This window comes from Uloborus diversus, chromosome 8 (genome assembly GCF_026930045.1).
Source record: "Uloborus diversus isolate 005 chromosome 8, Udiv.v.3.1, whole genome shotgun sequence".
In the NCBI taxonomy this organism is placed as follows: domain Eukaryota; kingdom Metazoa; phylum Arthropoda; class Arachnida; order Araneae; family Uloboridae; genus Uloborus; species Uloborus diversus.
In genome coordinates, this window is record NC_072738.1 from 93825003 (window position 1) to 93840256 (window position 15254).

Consider the following 15254-nt stretch of genomic DNA (forward strand, 5'->3'; position numbering starts at 1 on the left):
ATTTTTTGCAACCAGCATTCTACAAAACCCCCTCTACAACACGTGGCTGAACTGCACCGCATACATCAACTCCACATACATCACTATTTTTCCTCAGCCACAAATTCTACTTTCAGACGATTGCTTGAGTCTTCTTAGCCTAACTTTCAAGTCCATAGTTACGTTTTCATTCAGCTTTACTTGCTCTTTGTCACTTGATCTCTAATTAGTGGCTGGATTGCTTAATGTCAAGTCTGTCATGAGCCCAATTTCAGAGTCATAAAAAGTGTCCATCGAGCGCTACGAGAGAGGGCTGACTTGGTGGTCTCTCTGAGTGAATGTGAGGGGGATGTATAACAATAGTTTTTGTTTTTCCTGACGTTAGGTCAACTGCAGATACACCTAAGGCCATGGTGGCTCCCCCTGGTTTTAGTAATGGGTCGTCTGTGCCTAAAGGAGGGGGAGGAATAAAAATTGTTGGATCATTTGGGACACCGTCATTGAGCAACGATCCGCGGCGAATATCCGTGACTGTGACTTCTGCTACAGAAGACTGAGAATCTTCCTGGAAAAAATAAAAAATAAATATTTTCTTACAACGGATCAAATAAAATATACTTTGCCTATTTTTGTATTTTATGAATTCATTGTAGCAATAAAGTACTTTTAAAGTATGTGGCGGTAACCATGCATTTGGTTTTGCAAGTTTATTGTCTCTTGATAATAAAATACTGTCAAATAGTTTTAATCCGCATTAAAATATTTGGAAACAGTCTCGTACTGGCTTTAGATAGAAGTTTCATACATTAGAATAATAGAAAAATTAGGGAAAATGCACCAAAAAAAAATTCAATTTGTTTTTTTTTTCGTCGTTAGCCGGCACGATAAGCTTTAAAATGAGGGGTAAATCCTTGAATTTGATCAAGACATGAGGCAGTTTTCGCGCAGTGACAGAAAAACAGGCTATAGAAATAACATGAGATTATTGCACTGTATAATTCAACTTAAGGTTTACAGACCATATCCGGACATCAAAGCTAATCTTTGTGGCACGTTAATTTGTCCGATGTTAACAAAAGCACGATTAGAGTCGTTACTTTAGATGTCACAAATTTGGAGCCAATTGTTCAGTAGTTGATTTCTGACAAACGTGCATTTATTAAAATAATCATCAAAGTAATGATATTAACAAATATTGGTTTGTAATTTTTATTCTTTTGTTCATATTTTCACATCTTGTTTAGAAAAGAATGAGATATTTTTTATATTTACATGCGTTCGGATCCGCGATAATGATTTCATTATAAGGTTTGTCCCTTGAACAGAAAAAGTTTTGGCACCACTGCATTAGAGAAATTTGAGTTCTCCAAAAATGTTTTAAAAAGTCACTTCATCCCCCTCCAGTGAAAAAAAAAGTCAAAAATGGCAACATGAGTCAGTGTTAAAAATTGTTTCTCAAATGCTATCCCAGAAGAGTCTAAAATGTACTGAAAAATATTTTCGGAAGAATTTTGAAAGCTGTACCGAAAGGTATGCTTCAAAGTGTTGTGGTAAAAGGGAACATGTGTTCGTGTTCAAATTGGGTTTTGAAATTTTCACTGTAAGCAATAAATGTATACTTACTTTTACATAACTATGACCATTTTTCAAAATATCTGGGCAACTGCTTTCAGTTGTAGTAGGCCATCTTTGGTTCGTTGATCCTAAAAATAGAAATCATATTGTTATTTGTTTATGATGTACATTTCTTTATAGGAACTAAAAATAAATTTGAAATTATCGAACTTGTTGATATAGAAGTTTGATATTATCTGTTATAGAAGTTCGATCAAAATATTTGAGTCGTTTAGTGTAAAACCGTATTAATCCATGATTTTACTAAATGCCCTCTGTGCAATCGCACTGGTAATATACGCAATTTTATTGTAAAAAAGAGGTTACAAAACTCATATGTTTCAATCGGAAAAGCTGATACATTGAATGAGATCAAAATACCACATACATTTGAAAGAAGTTAAAATGAAAAAAAACAAAAAACAAAATCTCAGTTTGTCTCTAAACAAGTAGAATGCAAAATATTTTTTATGTGTAAATTATAAGACAACGCTGCTAATTAAACAAATTAGCCAACTCCCAAACGTTATTTAAATGAAAATAGATCCTCTGAAAAATTTAAATGGGCAAAGCATGAAATATAAATATATATATATATATATATATATATATATATATATATATATATATATATATATATATATATATATATATATATATATATATATATATATATATATATATATATATATATATATATATATATATATATATATATATATATATATATAAAGTGACACAACTCAAAAAAAAAAAAAAAACTGCATTTAAGAAAACTAAGGGTAACCCAATAGTAGTTTTAAGTGATTTAGTCTCGCATATTACATTACTCGCAGAAAAATTATAACGTGATGTCTATTGGTTAACTATTGTTGTATAAGTAAACAAAGCATACTTAGATTATGAAAGCTTTTCTAGTATAGCACACAATAGTTGTAGAGCTTAAACATGTAATTTTTACCATTTCATTAAGTATATTAGAAGGTAACTTTTACTCAGAGCAAGTTTGAAAAAATGAATTCTTTATGTCACAAATACTTGAAAAATGTAACTTTTTATGCTTAAATTTAAGCAATAAAATACATAAATTCCTGTCCAGCTCTCCCCCCCCCCACTAAAAAAATCAGTAGCTGAAGTAATGAGTCATTGACACAGGAGTAACTCATCAATCTATATAAAATATCCTAAAGACTGTCTTATCTTTCTTAAACTTTTTTTCTAAGTAACACAATTCAGAAGTTTTCGATACTTACGTGGTGGAACTTTGGGTCCTATTTTCGTACTTTTACCGGGTTCAGAATCTTGGTTCTGAAAAATTGAAACATATTTTACTTGTTTTGCTTTAAAAATTGGCTGAAACGCATTTAAAGCTGTAAAAATACTGTCTTTGGAAAATTAAAGCGTTCCTTTTATTGTATAATCCATAAGACTCATTGGAAAATAATTGGTATTCATTAGCTTTTGAAACATGCCAAGTTTCAAGCAAGAATATTAAACTTATTGCATTCACTATCATTACATACTTGTATTAAGGGTTTTCACGAATATATTGTTCTTGTAACAAGGCAAATGTCAATACAAAATGAGTTCAAGCAATGCAAAAAGGTTAAATATCTGATTAAAAAGAAGCTCAGAAAACTACTATTACTTCATTGCATTTCTCTTACTATTTGTTGGAACAGTATAGCAGTTTTGGACTGTTTATCCCTTCAATTTCACATTCCAGCGTATATTATTTTGCATTTAAGCCAAGATAGTTTTGATATTAGTTCATATATACGTTTGAAGTTTAAGCAATTTAATATCACTGAATTGGTTTTATTACTATAGAAATATGTACAACATTAAACTTAAATACACACAGAACATTTTGATTAATTTTTATGCAGTATTGAATGACACATTTCCCTCTTCATCGAACTTTGTTTTTTCAGTACGAAAATTAATTATGAACGGTTCTTACACAAGGAAAATATTTAAATTATGCTTTGTTTAATGGAAAAATAATTAGTTTTCATCACAAAAAATTCGATTTATAATTTTAAATTAATTGCTTTAAAACACGAAGAACAGCAGTTATAATTTTTAGTAGTAAAAATCAAACCATTACAAATAAACCTACCACTTGAGGCATTCGAAACAACCGTTAAATAAATAAAGCCTTCACAAAACCTGATAGGATTTTGACTTAAATAAGTTTTAAAATACTGTTTATGTATAGAAAATATAAGCAAATAATGTTGCATATTGTGAGATAGTTTTCTTAAATTATTTACAAAATATTCATACCAGAATCTCCTTCATGAGTATTTCTTCATGAAAGGTTTCTTCACCTTCATTCAAAGGACTGCGTAAGGCTTCTCCGTTTATAGTGTCATGATATTTGTCCCTTGAATACATACTCGAACCATATGGGGGGCCTTTTGACTCCGAAACTTGATAACCTAGAAAGAAATGACCGAATGTATGTAAGATGAAAAATTAGCTTTTCTGCCAACTTAAGTATTGACTCAATCGCCAATTTAAAAGTATTTATATTATCTCTAATTTTTTACTGCTTCAGTCAAACTTTCTGTTCGAGTATTTAAAATCTGATTCGCAAACGATAATACTTTTTACTGATTTGTCAACTTAGTGTTTTGGTCACATTTTGGTAGTAAATGGGGTATTTAATGATTTTTTTTTTTAACGCAAAATTGACATTTTTTTATTTGCATTGTAACACAGGCATAATTTTTAGAAAATTAAAAGAGAAGCAATTTCAGCTTTTTAAAGCATAGAGCTGTGACATTTTCAAAAAAAGAGAAAAGAGAAAAAAAGGAATACGAAACAGAATACTAGGTTTGCAGTACAGATGAGGCCGTGCGAAGTAAAGGAGTGTATGTGACAAAATTAAAAATTTGAAGATAAATCAGTACAAATAGAGGACAACCTTTTTTCTGTTTTGTGGCAAGAGATGGTATTAGTGGCTCTTGTGGATGCTGATATTCAGCAAGATTTAGAAAGAAAATAAATGCAAACCTAACTAGATTTTGAGCTTTAAACGTGTTATAGTCAAAAACTTTAAAAAGTACACATACATTCCTTTGCTTCTCACCACCTCAAATATGCTCTGTAGCTATAACAAATATTTAAATAAATTCTGATAATCCTTGAAAATTTTGGAACATTTTTCTTATGTTAAAATTTTGCTGTATGTTTCAATTTCCATCAAAAATGATCCTATTGCCAACTCATCCCAAATCCTGTTAGTTATGACATAGCTTAAAAAATACCAACATAAATGTAAGAGTAATCACGAACTGTTAAACAATACATTAGGAAATTAATTTGAGAATGTGAATGTCACGAAATAAACAATAGTCAAAGTAAATCAAAATTGTTTAAACGTAAAGTGGTATTCTCTCATATTCAAGATCTTTCCCTGAAATTTAAAAATTGTTTACGAGTTTAATAGTTGTCTTACACTATTTTCATTTAAACTGCAAAATATTTGCTTATTCCCATATGTGAAACCATCTTTATTTTCCAAAATAAACACAAAAAATATAAAAACTGTCAAGAAAATTTATTTTTCTTACCTTGCGTTTGACGGTGCTTTTTCCTTTGCATATAACAAAAAACAATAGCACCGTTAATGAGAATGAGGAGTGTCCCCGAAACACAGATAACAACCAATAAGAACACAGACACATCTTCATTGTCTTTTGCAAGGGCATCAACAGCTGTGCTTGGCAAACGGCGTGTTACTGAAACCATCAACGTAACTTAATTAACTCATTAATTATGCATGAGAAAGAAGGTTCTTTAAATTTAAAATTAATAAAACATTTCGTACATGTGAAATGTGAACTCAGAAGTCGAAATGCATACATTTAAATGTATCATTCAAATTATTTTAGTCATCTACACAGCACCATTTTGTGAGGTCATAAGAGAAGACTTTTCATCTTAATAATGATATTCTAGTTAGGGGTTTTTAGGGGAGAGAGAGGCTCGTAAAATTGTGATAGTTTGTGACAAGGGGGGAAGAAGGGATATAACAAGAAATTTAACATTGCGCAGTCAAGTAGCATGCATGTGACAAGGAGATGAGGGGGGAGGGGGTTACGTGCGACACTTTGTGCCAAAACAGAAGAGAGGGTCAAAAATTTGGGGGGAAAGTGGGACCATTATATACAGTTTCTAATGGGAACATCATGGTAAGAAAATATTTCAACTGCTACTAAACTAACCAAGCAATAGGCTTTGAAAAAACATTTCGAGGATCACCTAAAAGCAAAATGTATGAAAAAAAAGTAATTTCCTTTATCCAAGAAAAGTGTTATAAAAACAAAAGTGTACATTATACTTAAAAGAACAGGACTTTTCTAAATTTTTTCTTTCAATTTTAAATACAGAGGAATAAGCTAAAATTCTAGTGTTAAATCTGAAACATACTCGGAAATTCTGCTTGACATGTTCCAAAAACTCTAGAGATAACGTTTTTCAGACGCTTTAGACTTAGGTGGTGTAAGGAATTTTAGTTCTAAATCCCTCTTATAACGTCTGCGGCAAAGAATTGTTGGCAAGAGAATGAATTATTTTATTGCCTGCTTTTATCGAAGCCGGAAGAATGAGCGAGCCAAGGTGAAATCATTTGTCCTCACGATAGTTCCACACAAAAGATGATAGATAGGAAAATGGATTGGGGGAATGGAAGTCGCTGTAATCTGCACCTGGTGTGAGAAAGCAAGTAAACGTGCTTCACTCACGCTACTAACACGTATTTTCGTAATAAGAAGGTTTTAGAGATAAAGAATTGCAGTCTTTGAGATTCAATTCGAAGCAGGATATATTTTTTTAGAATTGTATTTGTCATGAGAGGGGGAGGAAGATCATCTGAAAGAGGATTTGTAGATAAGGCCTCTTCTCACGACGTATTTTGTTAGGGCGTTTTAGAGCGGTGGGGACAAAAAACATGCAACGTTTGAAAAACTGTTTCTCCATTTCGTAAATAAAACATTTTGCTAAACAGATTTTTAGTATAATGAAAATAATGTAGCTATTAGAAACCCTTTGTACTTTTTGAAGAAAACACAGTACATTGTACAAGAATATTTAAAATTGCCCTTTAAGATTCAAGTATCCTGACATTGCACTGGCTGTAGAAGCACAAAACAGTAATATATATGATTGTTTAAAACATAGTCGTTTTCCCACGCTTTATCAAATGTATTTATTTAGGCTAACAGGTATTTGTAACGCCATGGAAAAATAAAATCAACAACAAGCTAATTCTCTGAATAAAATACTTTGAAGTACAAAAAAAGAAGAAGAAGGCTTTGTTGTAAACATGTTTTAGTTTGTTTTGTCTATGTCGCAAAATTACACAGTGCGTTATTTTCTTATTTCTAATTCTACGAACTACGGATGGACTACTTGTAAGGACTTTAAAAGGATTTTGTAAATTTACGAAAATAATAATAAAGAACAAAACACAAGAAAATCTTGTAAAGCCAGTTATATAAATTGTGAATATCACGTGCTGAAAAAATGAAGTTGACCTGTCCAACGTGCTTGTTTGACACTGCAGTGAATTCGTCATGAACACTCCATAAAAATGTTACGTGGTAGAAAGAGCAATTGCAGAAATCGAAAAAAACCAAGTCAATTAAAAAAAAGGGGGAGATACGGGACTTTTATTTCGTCGTTTGCAAGAATATCGGAAGAACATGCAGCTAAATGTTTCCTGTTTTAAGGAGTTTTGACACTAATTTATTACGATTTATTGAAACAAAGAACTCCTCCATGCATCATTTTTAAAGACTTTTTGATGCTAAAAAAAGGACTGAGTGTGCAAAAAATAAAAAGTTTAAATTAATTTCTCACTCGGAAACGTTTTTTTCTTAGTTACCAATTTTTATTAATGAATTGTTAAAAATAGTTTTGAAACTTTGAAAATAGAAAATAAAATACCTTGTTTCTTTTTGTGCAAGTTTTACTTCAAAACTTCGTTCGAATAACGTTTATTCAAGGCAATAGCAATCATATAAATATTTCAATTTCTATCGCAGCTAAAAATTTGAAAATGTTTTTGAACTTTTCAGTATATGGGAGTAGAAATGGTTCTAATCAAACTGATTCATTTATAGATTTAATTAACCAATTTGTTGATCTTTTTTGCCATGTTTTAGCATAAGTTTTACAATACACAAAGCATTCTTACTCATTTTTCTCTGTCCACGTTTTGCTAACTTAGAACAAATAAGAAGAAACGTTAAATGACGATGCTTTTAATAAGCTAGAAATAAATTGGTTACACGTCTCTGGTACGCTTTTGCAACTCAAGTGAGGTTCGATGACTTTCTTTGACCTGTTACTTCCTAAAAATACAGTTTCCATGCTTGACCCAAACTTCTTCCCTAAACAGCAGTAGCCTCTAGTCTACGAACGTTAGTTAATATAATTTTCTACTCTAACTCTTAAATTTTCTCAGTTTAGATCAATTATCTGACACATTTCCACTGTTTTAATGATACCTCATCGGCTTCTTTTTTGATTGTATTGCAGCTCAAAACAAAATGTATTGTAACGGATCCAGTGCGACTTCCACTTTCTTGAAATGAAGAAACAGTTCTTTAAGGAAACACAGGAAATTTATTTACACTATGTACAGGAAAGATCGGTAACAACTGCTGAATTAATCATCAGCAATTAAGCAAATATCAATCAACACCGTAAACTCAACGGTTACACATGTATTTACATCCAAATACGTAACACAACACAGCAAACTGCCTCGCAATAAACAGAGCTAATACACTCTCAGTACAAATTCTCAATCGAAACTCAACTTTTTATCATGCGTAACGGCCTTTTATACACACCGAAAGAGAACTCTCAAATATTCCACAAGATTCTTGAAAATCGTAGACCATTATTTTATTTCTTTTCCATTCACAAATTTCATCATTCAGAAATGAGGGGACGTATACTTCAGCCGAATGTACGGGGGCTGTATATTCAGTATAAGAAACTATTTACAGGTTACGTTATTACAGTTATTTTAGATGAAAGATAATTTAATAAACGCCAAATTTAGCTAGATTACGACAAATTAATCACAAAAATAATTACTATTTAGAGAATTTGTAACAATATCATACCTGTAGTTTGGGCCGAAACCTCTTTTTGCGTATAAGAAGTCTCACCATAAACATTCCATGCCATCAGGGAAAAAGCATATTCAGTGCCTGGCTCCAAACCTGTAATCATGAACACAGAAGCGTTTGTTGGTAAAACATCTGCTGTATATGCTTCTTGTGATCCTTTCACCATGTAGCGGATTCTAAAAAACTGTGGGGAACCACCATCGAAACCAGGATTCCAACTCAGAAGCACGCGGTCTGACGTGAAGTTTTGAACTTTGAAATCCTCTGGTGGATCCGGTTTGCCTATAAGAAATAAGAAAAAACTATTTAGATGGATATACTATATGTCTGTATACAAACATGAAATGCATAATTAAAATCATTAGCGAATCGATGGATATCCAAGACGCATAAGTAGTATCAAATGTTGCCAATTCTATGCGAATTGGGACACCAAGCTTGAAAGACTGAAAACAGCAATTAGCGCAAGAAATTTCCAAAAATTAGCGTAGATCAGTGATTTCCAAAGTCCTCCGCAAGGATCCGAATAGTCTGTTCAGGTCTCAAGGGGTTCATGTCGACAAAAGAAGAATTTGGGGGTGTATAAAATTCAACTCGATGTGCATAAGACTGAGCCCCGGTCTAGCAGGTTATCATTAAAAATATTTTCATCGTACTTACATGTTATTTAATTACATAAAAAAGCATTAAACTATACTAATTTTACGCACTTAACTTATACACATTTTTATAAGCTTGTGTAAGAAGTTATCTGTTGTTTCTGCTCGCTAATAGTACAAATACACCTACACCAGTATAGACAAATGAGATCCCTCCCGCATTGAACTGTAGAATAAAAAAATAAAATTTTAGATGATATCAAAATTAATTTTGAGAAATCTAGGTTTGTTTGGATTTTTTCGCATTAAACTTGAACTATGCAGTTGTCACGGAGGAATTTTGTGCATTGTTTTTTCACATGACTGAATTAGAACTACTTGGAGGACTTTTTACCCCTCACTACTGTTTCGGAGACATACATTACCCTACATGACTTCTTCTATGACGACTGCTAGAAAGAGCTCCAGTGAAGAAAAAAAAAAAAAAAGTGGCGTACGGGACAAAAAGTTTGGTAAAATATGATGTAGGTTGTCATGCTACTTCTTTCTCCTTTTGCCCTCTAAGATTCCATTTATGAATGCACAAAACTGATGTAAACTTGTACAATTTTCTTACCTGTCCTTTTTACAACCATAAACTGATCTTTTATCCACACATATCTACCAAAGATTCCATAGAAAGATTTTTCTACACCATTTAGAGCTTATTACTATCAGTTTATAAGCATTAACCTCTCTTTCTCTATATATTCGATTTCCCTAAAAGGTTCTTTACGCATTCTTTCTGTTTCATACTTTTGATCACCAGGTTAAACTAACTCGTGTGCCCCTAGGATTGTTATGTCGATATTAGAGTTGATTTATTGTGCGAGACACAACATGGGACTTTTGACAACAACGTTTGAAATGCAGTGCTTGGAGGAAGAAATTCGCACAATATCCGTTTGCATTGCAACATGCAGTTAATTAATATCACTTTGAAACTAGCCTGCTTTGTACCCGGTAACTTTTTCGATAGCAAACCACGGCAATTTAAGGGACGACACTGCGAGTCAAGTTGGTTACAGTCACAAAGTGGAACAATTGTGTCACTTCACGTGAGTAATGCTTTGGCGCATTCGTGACATACTTGACACGACGCAGCTACGAAAGTTAAAGTATGATTGGTCACTTCATGATTCCGTGAAGAACCCACTGCAACGTCATGTGGTGATATCTTTTTAGATTGATATTTGTAAGTTAGTGAAATCTGTTGATGACCTTACAGTGACCTTTCGTGACCGTCATGTGAAAGGGACTCTTATATGACGGTCACGATAGTCTTACATCAGAGTCCTATTTTAGTTTCTGTGTCGTTAGGGAAGAAAATCAAAAAATCTTTTGCCAATATCCCGCTATTTTTTTTTTCAAACTTAGGGAATTTTCTTGTCGTTGTTAGGAGCAAGGTTGGAACAGGAAGTTTAGGTACAGGAATACAGGTTATTACAATGATATATACATGTTAGTACAGGAGTTATAAATACAGGAATACAGGTTAGTACAGGAATAATAACAGGTTTGTTGCATGAGAACGTGTCACCACATACTACGAACCTTGTACTCAACTTCTTCGACGGACACGGTTAAACTTTTATCGCCTAACTTACTTATCCTACTTGTGTATTGAAGTCAAAAAAAAAAAAAAAAAATAATTTTAGTAACTTCATTCTTAATTTTAAAAATAAGGTATACCTTTTGATTGAGTAAAATGTAGTTAAGAAGTCAAAATATCAAAATTTGTTGAGTTACGTTATTACGTATAGATGGTAAATCAGCAAATGCAAAATTTATTATTTTTCTTTGTTAAGTTATTTATTTATTGTATTTTAGTTACTGAGCTCAGGACGGGTATCTCTAAGTTTAGCTCTTTCATGTTTATGTAAAACGTACCTATCCTACATATTTAATTTCTCTAGAATATATTTTATTGCAAAATAAAAACTCCTTTTACGAAAAAGTAATACAAAAGCATTAATCAGCTAAACAACTAATGGTTAGATAGAAAATACGTTAAATGTTTGATACATTTTTGCACAAAAAAGTACTTATCTAAATTCCATCGAAATAGTTATTTATCATTAGACGGTACAGCATTCTCAACATTCTAATGAAAAATGGATGAAACTGCTCCAATTATCTAAAATCTCTTAGTTCGATACAAAGAAATGATTCCAGAGTACTCCGCGTAATGACGTTTTCAGGAAAAGAACGAAATACACGTTACCGGGAAAATAAAAATCTTAACACGTAGTCGGTCATCAGAGGCATTAAGTGATTAAATATTTCCTTCAACGCTATGATGAGCAAACGCTATTTTATATCAGACGCAGGGGCCATTTTTTTTTTTTTTTTTTTTTTTGTTCTACAGATAAGCCTTTACCAGTCAATAATATATTATGTCTCAGAGTAAGATGTGTCTGTAATTTCTTATTGAATTAAATATTATTGAATGAATACGATGCAATCTTATAAAATGAAAATTTGTCTTTCTTTACTTTGTTAATATTTTTTCCTTTTCTTTCAGTATGTTTTTCTTTATTGCAAAGACTTGAAACATGTGTTTTATGTTTTAAAAAAATGACTTTAATTTTGTATATATTTTTTAGAAATAAAAGCGTTATTTTTGAAACTCATCAGTGAAACTTTTATTGAAGACTTCGGGGTGAAAACACTTATGTCCTAATAAAAAAAAATTTTCATCTTCTGAATAAAAACGACTCATTTTGTGCTTAACGCAGTGCCAGTTTTCTATATTTACGTAGAGTTACAGGAGTATCTTTCTCATTTTTTAGTATCAGTTTCGAAATGATTTAGTCAACTTTGAGTATTATACATTGATGCGTATGTTTTTTTTTTGGGGGGGGGGCAAAAGTAGTATGTTCAAATGTCTTTTTGCATTTATAATTTAAAAGATGCTCATTACTATAATTAATTTTTAATTTGATGTATGTTTAAAGTGATCAGATGTCCAGATTTTGAGGGACATTCCCGCTGACAGAATGTCCCACAAAATATCCCGCTTTTCCGTTCAAGTCCCGTTTTTCCGCCTAAGCTTCAATAAAGGGGGAAAATATAAATAATGCTAAATTTTTCAACACTTCTGTGCGCGTTAATCGTCAAACTTAAACAAAAAATCTTTTTGGTTAAATTCCAAATATATTTATTGTATTAATTCATGAAATAATTAAACATTTTAGAGTCAATGAAAATTATTCAAAGAAAACTCTGTTCAATAGAAAATATGACTGACACCTCAGTAGGTATACATTCGATGCAAGCATCTGTTATTGACACTATATCGAGTTTCTTTTCAACTCGAGTTCTTTTTTGGTACATCTGAAATATATCTCATTTATTAGTTATGAGTTCTGCTCTTATTTCAAAATTTAACAATAATTGATATGATTTGACAAAACTTTTACATTGCAAAGGAATGGGAGGGCTTAATTAAAAATTATTTTTATTTTAGATATGAAAACCTTCTATTTGGTGACATATTAGGCCTCTAAAAAAAGACATTTCCGCCCTTTCCCCATTTCTCGTATACGTCCTGATTTTTAATTTTGAAAATTTTAATCACAATATGATAATGTGTTTTTATCAATGAAAACTTTTCTTTTTTCATAATGTATCTTGAAGTTTAGTCGAAAATCTTTCAAACGTCATTTTTCTTATTAAAAATTCTCTCGGTTCTTCTGATAAGTTGAGATTTTTTTTTCAAACATTAGTTATTTAAACTTCATAGATTTTGCATATTTCTGCTTGTTTTTTAAAACATCCTGAAATTCATTAGTAACGCACTTTATGCTTGGAGGGGCGCTGTTGTACATGCATGTATCTAGTAGGGTGGATCGAAAAAAAAAAAAAACAAATTTGTTTTCTGCGAGTCGCTATAATGTGGAAAATTTTGCGATTAGTGGAGACTTAAAAAAAATTTTTTTTAAATAAATTGAAGAAAAAAAATAAAATCGGAGTATCTTCCGATCGCGCATCAAGCCTGAAAATTTGGAAAAATGGAAATTTTTATGCTTTTTCAAGGATTTTTCAAAGAATTTTGTTTTGATGTTTTTTAATGATCTAAGACGGAAAAAAATGCGATTGCGCATTGAGAAATTGAAAAGAAATATTGAAATCGAATAATACCTTCTGCTCCGGGAACAAGCCTGAAAAATCGAAAAAAAAAATAGACAATTTCAGCTTTTCTTTGATTATATATATATATATATATATATATTAGGGCTCGACCGATGGCATTTTTTGGCCGATGGGCCGATGCCGATTGTTGGCCGATTGTTCAAATATGGCCGATGGTCGATTGCCGATTGTTTTTCTCCAAATGGCCGATTGCCGATGGCCGATGGCCGATGCCGTTGGCCGATGGCAAAAAAAAAAAAAAATCTAACGGAAATAAATTGGTAAGATTGTCAGGGATTTAAAGGATCATTTATTCATTTCACTTTACGTCCTTTCTACGAATAAGGAATTGAAATCACAAAATAATAATAATAATAATATTAAGATTTAGATCTAAATTTCTATTTTACGTTCCCCAATTTAAACTTCACAAGTTTTTTCGGCACAACTGTACATGCATATGTATCTAAGATCATATAAATGACCGAAATATCCATTTTGATCACCTCCTCAGTTAATTATCGCAAGTTCTCTTGTGATGTCTTCATGCGTGTAAACTTACGTCACTCAAAAACGTTATGAAATAGTAAGTTGAAAACTCATACGTACGTAGTATGATCTAAAAGTTCGACGACAAGTTGTATAAAAACCTTACACTGAATAGTTCACATTACCGAAGCACATCTATCTACAAAATAGTTACTTTGAACGACTAAGCACTTCTGCCAACGTTCGTATAGCTTTAGAAAACACTCCTGGCAGTCATTTTTCGCAACATCCTGTAAGACCTTTTGCGCTGCTGCTTTAACTTAATCGTGGGGAAGAAGGTGACTTTCATATTGAGGATGCCCGGTTCGATTGGTCAATACTCTGATATGACAAACAAATAACATAATGTTTCGTCGGACTTAGCTTCGTGTGACTTTTACCTGTTCCCCGCAAAAAAAAAAAAAAAAAAACAAAAAACAAAAAAAAAAAAAACATTTGCTTGGACGCCGCTTTCTTCCGTCGGGAGAAAATAAAGCTGCATCATAGAAGGTTGCGAAAAATGGCTTCCAGGAGTGTTTCCAGAAGTTATATCAACACTGGCAGAAGTACATAGTCCCTCAAGGTGACTCTTTGAAGGTGGATGTGTTTCGGTAATGTAAACTATTCTGGGTAAGGTTTTATACAGCTCATCCCCGAACTTTTGGATCATACTACGTACAATCTGTATACACTAAAAAAATTCCGAAAAGTTACTGGTTATTTCCGTGGAACGTCTCGGGATTTCACACGTTTTCACTTATTTAGCCGTAAAAAACAAGTATCTTTACAAAAAAGCTTCCTGAATCGCACAAGTTGCACGCGTGCAGACTTTTCACTGTTGTAGAAAATATTTTTAGCAACCAGTTTAAAGATTGAATGAACATGTTTATTTCGTGTATCGGCTTAAGGTTGCTTAAGGCCTATCCAGATTGACTAAGCTCTCAATGAGAGCAAAAAAGTCAATGGATAGCTGCAGCTCTGCAAAGCAGGAATTGTAGGCAATAGATATGTATGGTTTCTTCTTGTATAGCTTTAGCTGTGGTCGCTCTGATTTTTATGGAGTCTTCTTGGTAAATCAGGAAGGTTCTAATCAATAACACTAAACCTAATTATATTTCTAGAAGGTTCTAGAGAATTGAATGGCTTTAACAGGGGAGATTTTGCACTTCTTCAAAAGTTTCAAGGTTAATTTCAGAAAGGTTACTGA

The 15254-nt window shown here is 32.2% G+C and overlaps 1 protein-coding gene across 1 annotated transcript in view; it reads right to left on the bottom strand.

Annotated features, from left to right (window-relative positions):
* Nucleotides 1–256: 256 nt before the first annotated feature.
* Nucleotides 257–15254, bottom strand: part of LOC129228493 (nephrin-like) — a 263244-nt gene continuing 248246 nt past the window's right edge. The window contains exons 17-22 of the mRNA XM_054863174.1: nt 8742–9029; nt 5175–5342; nt 3883–4037; nt 2847–2901; nt 1603–1682; nt 257–544 (exon numbers count right to left, since the gene is read on the bottom strand). Of these exons, the coding sequence (XP_054719149.1) occupies nt 257–544; nt 1603–1682; nt 2847–2901; nt 3883–4037; nt 5175–5342; nt 8742–9029 (1034 nt within the window). The remainder of the gene's footprint in view (nt 545–1602; nt 1683–2846; nt 2902–3882; nt 4038–5174; nt 5343–8741; nt 9030–15254) is intronic.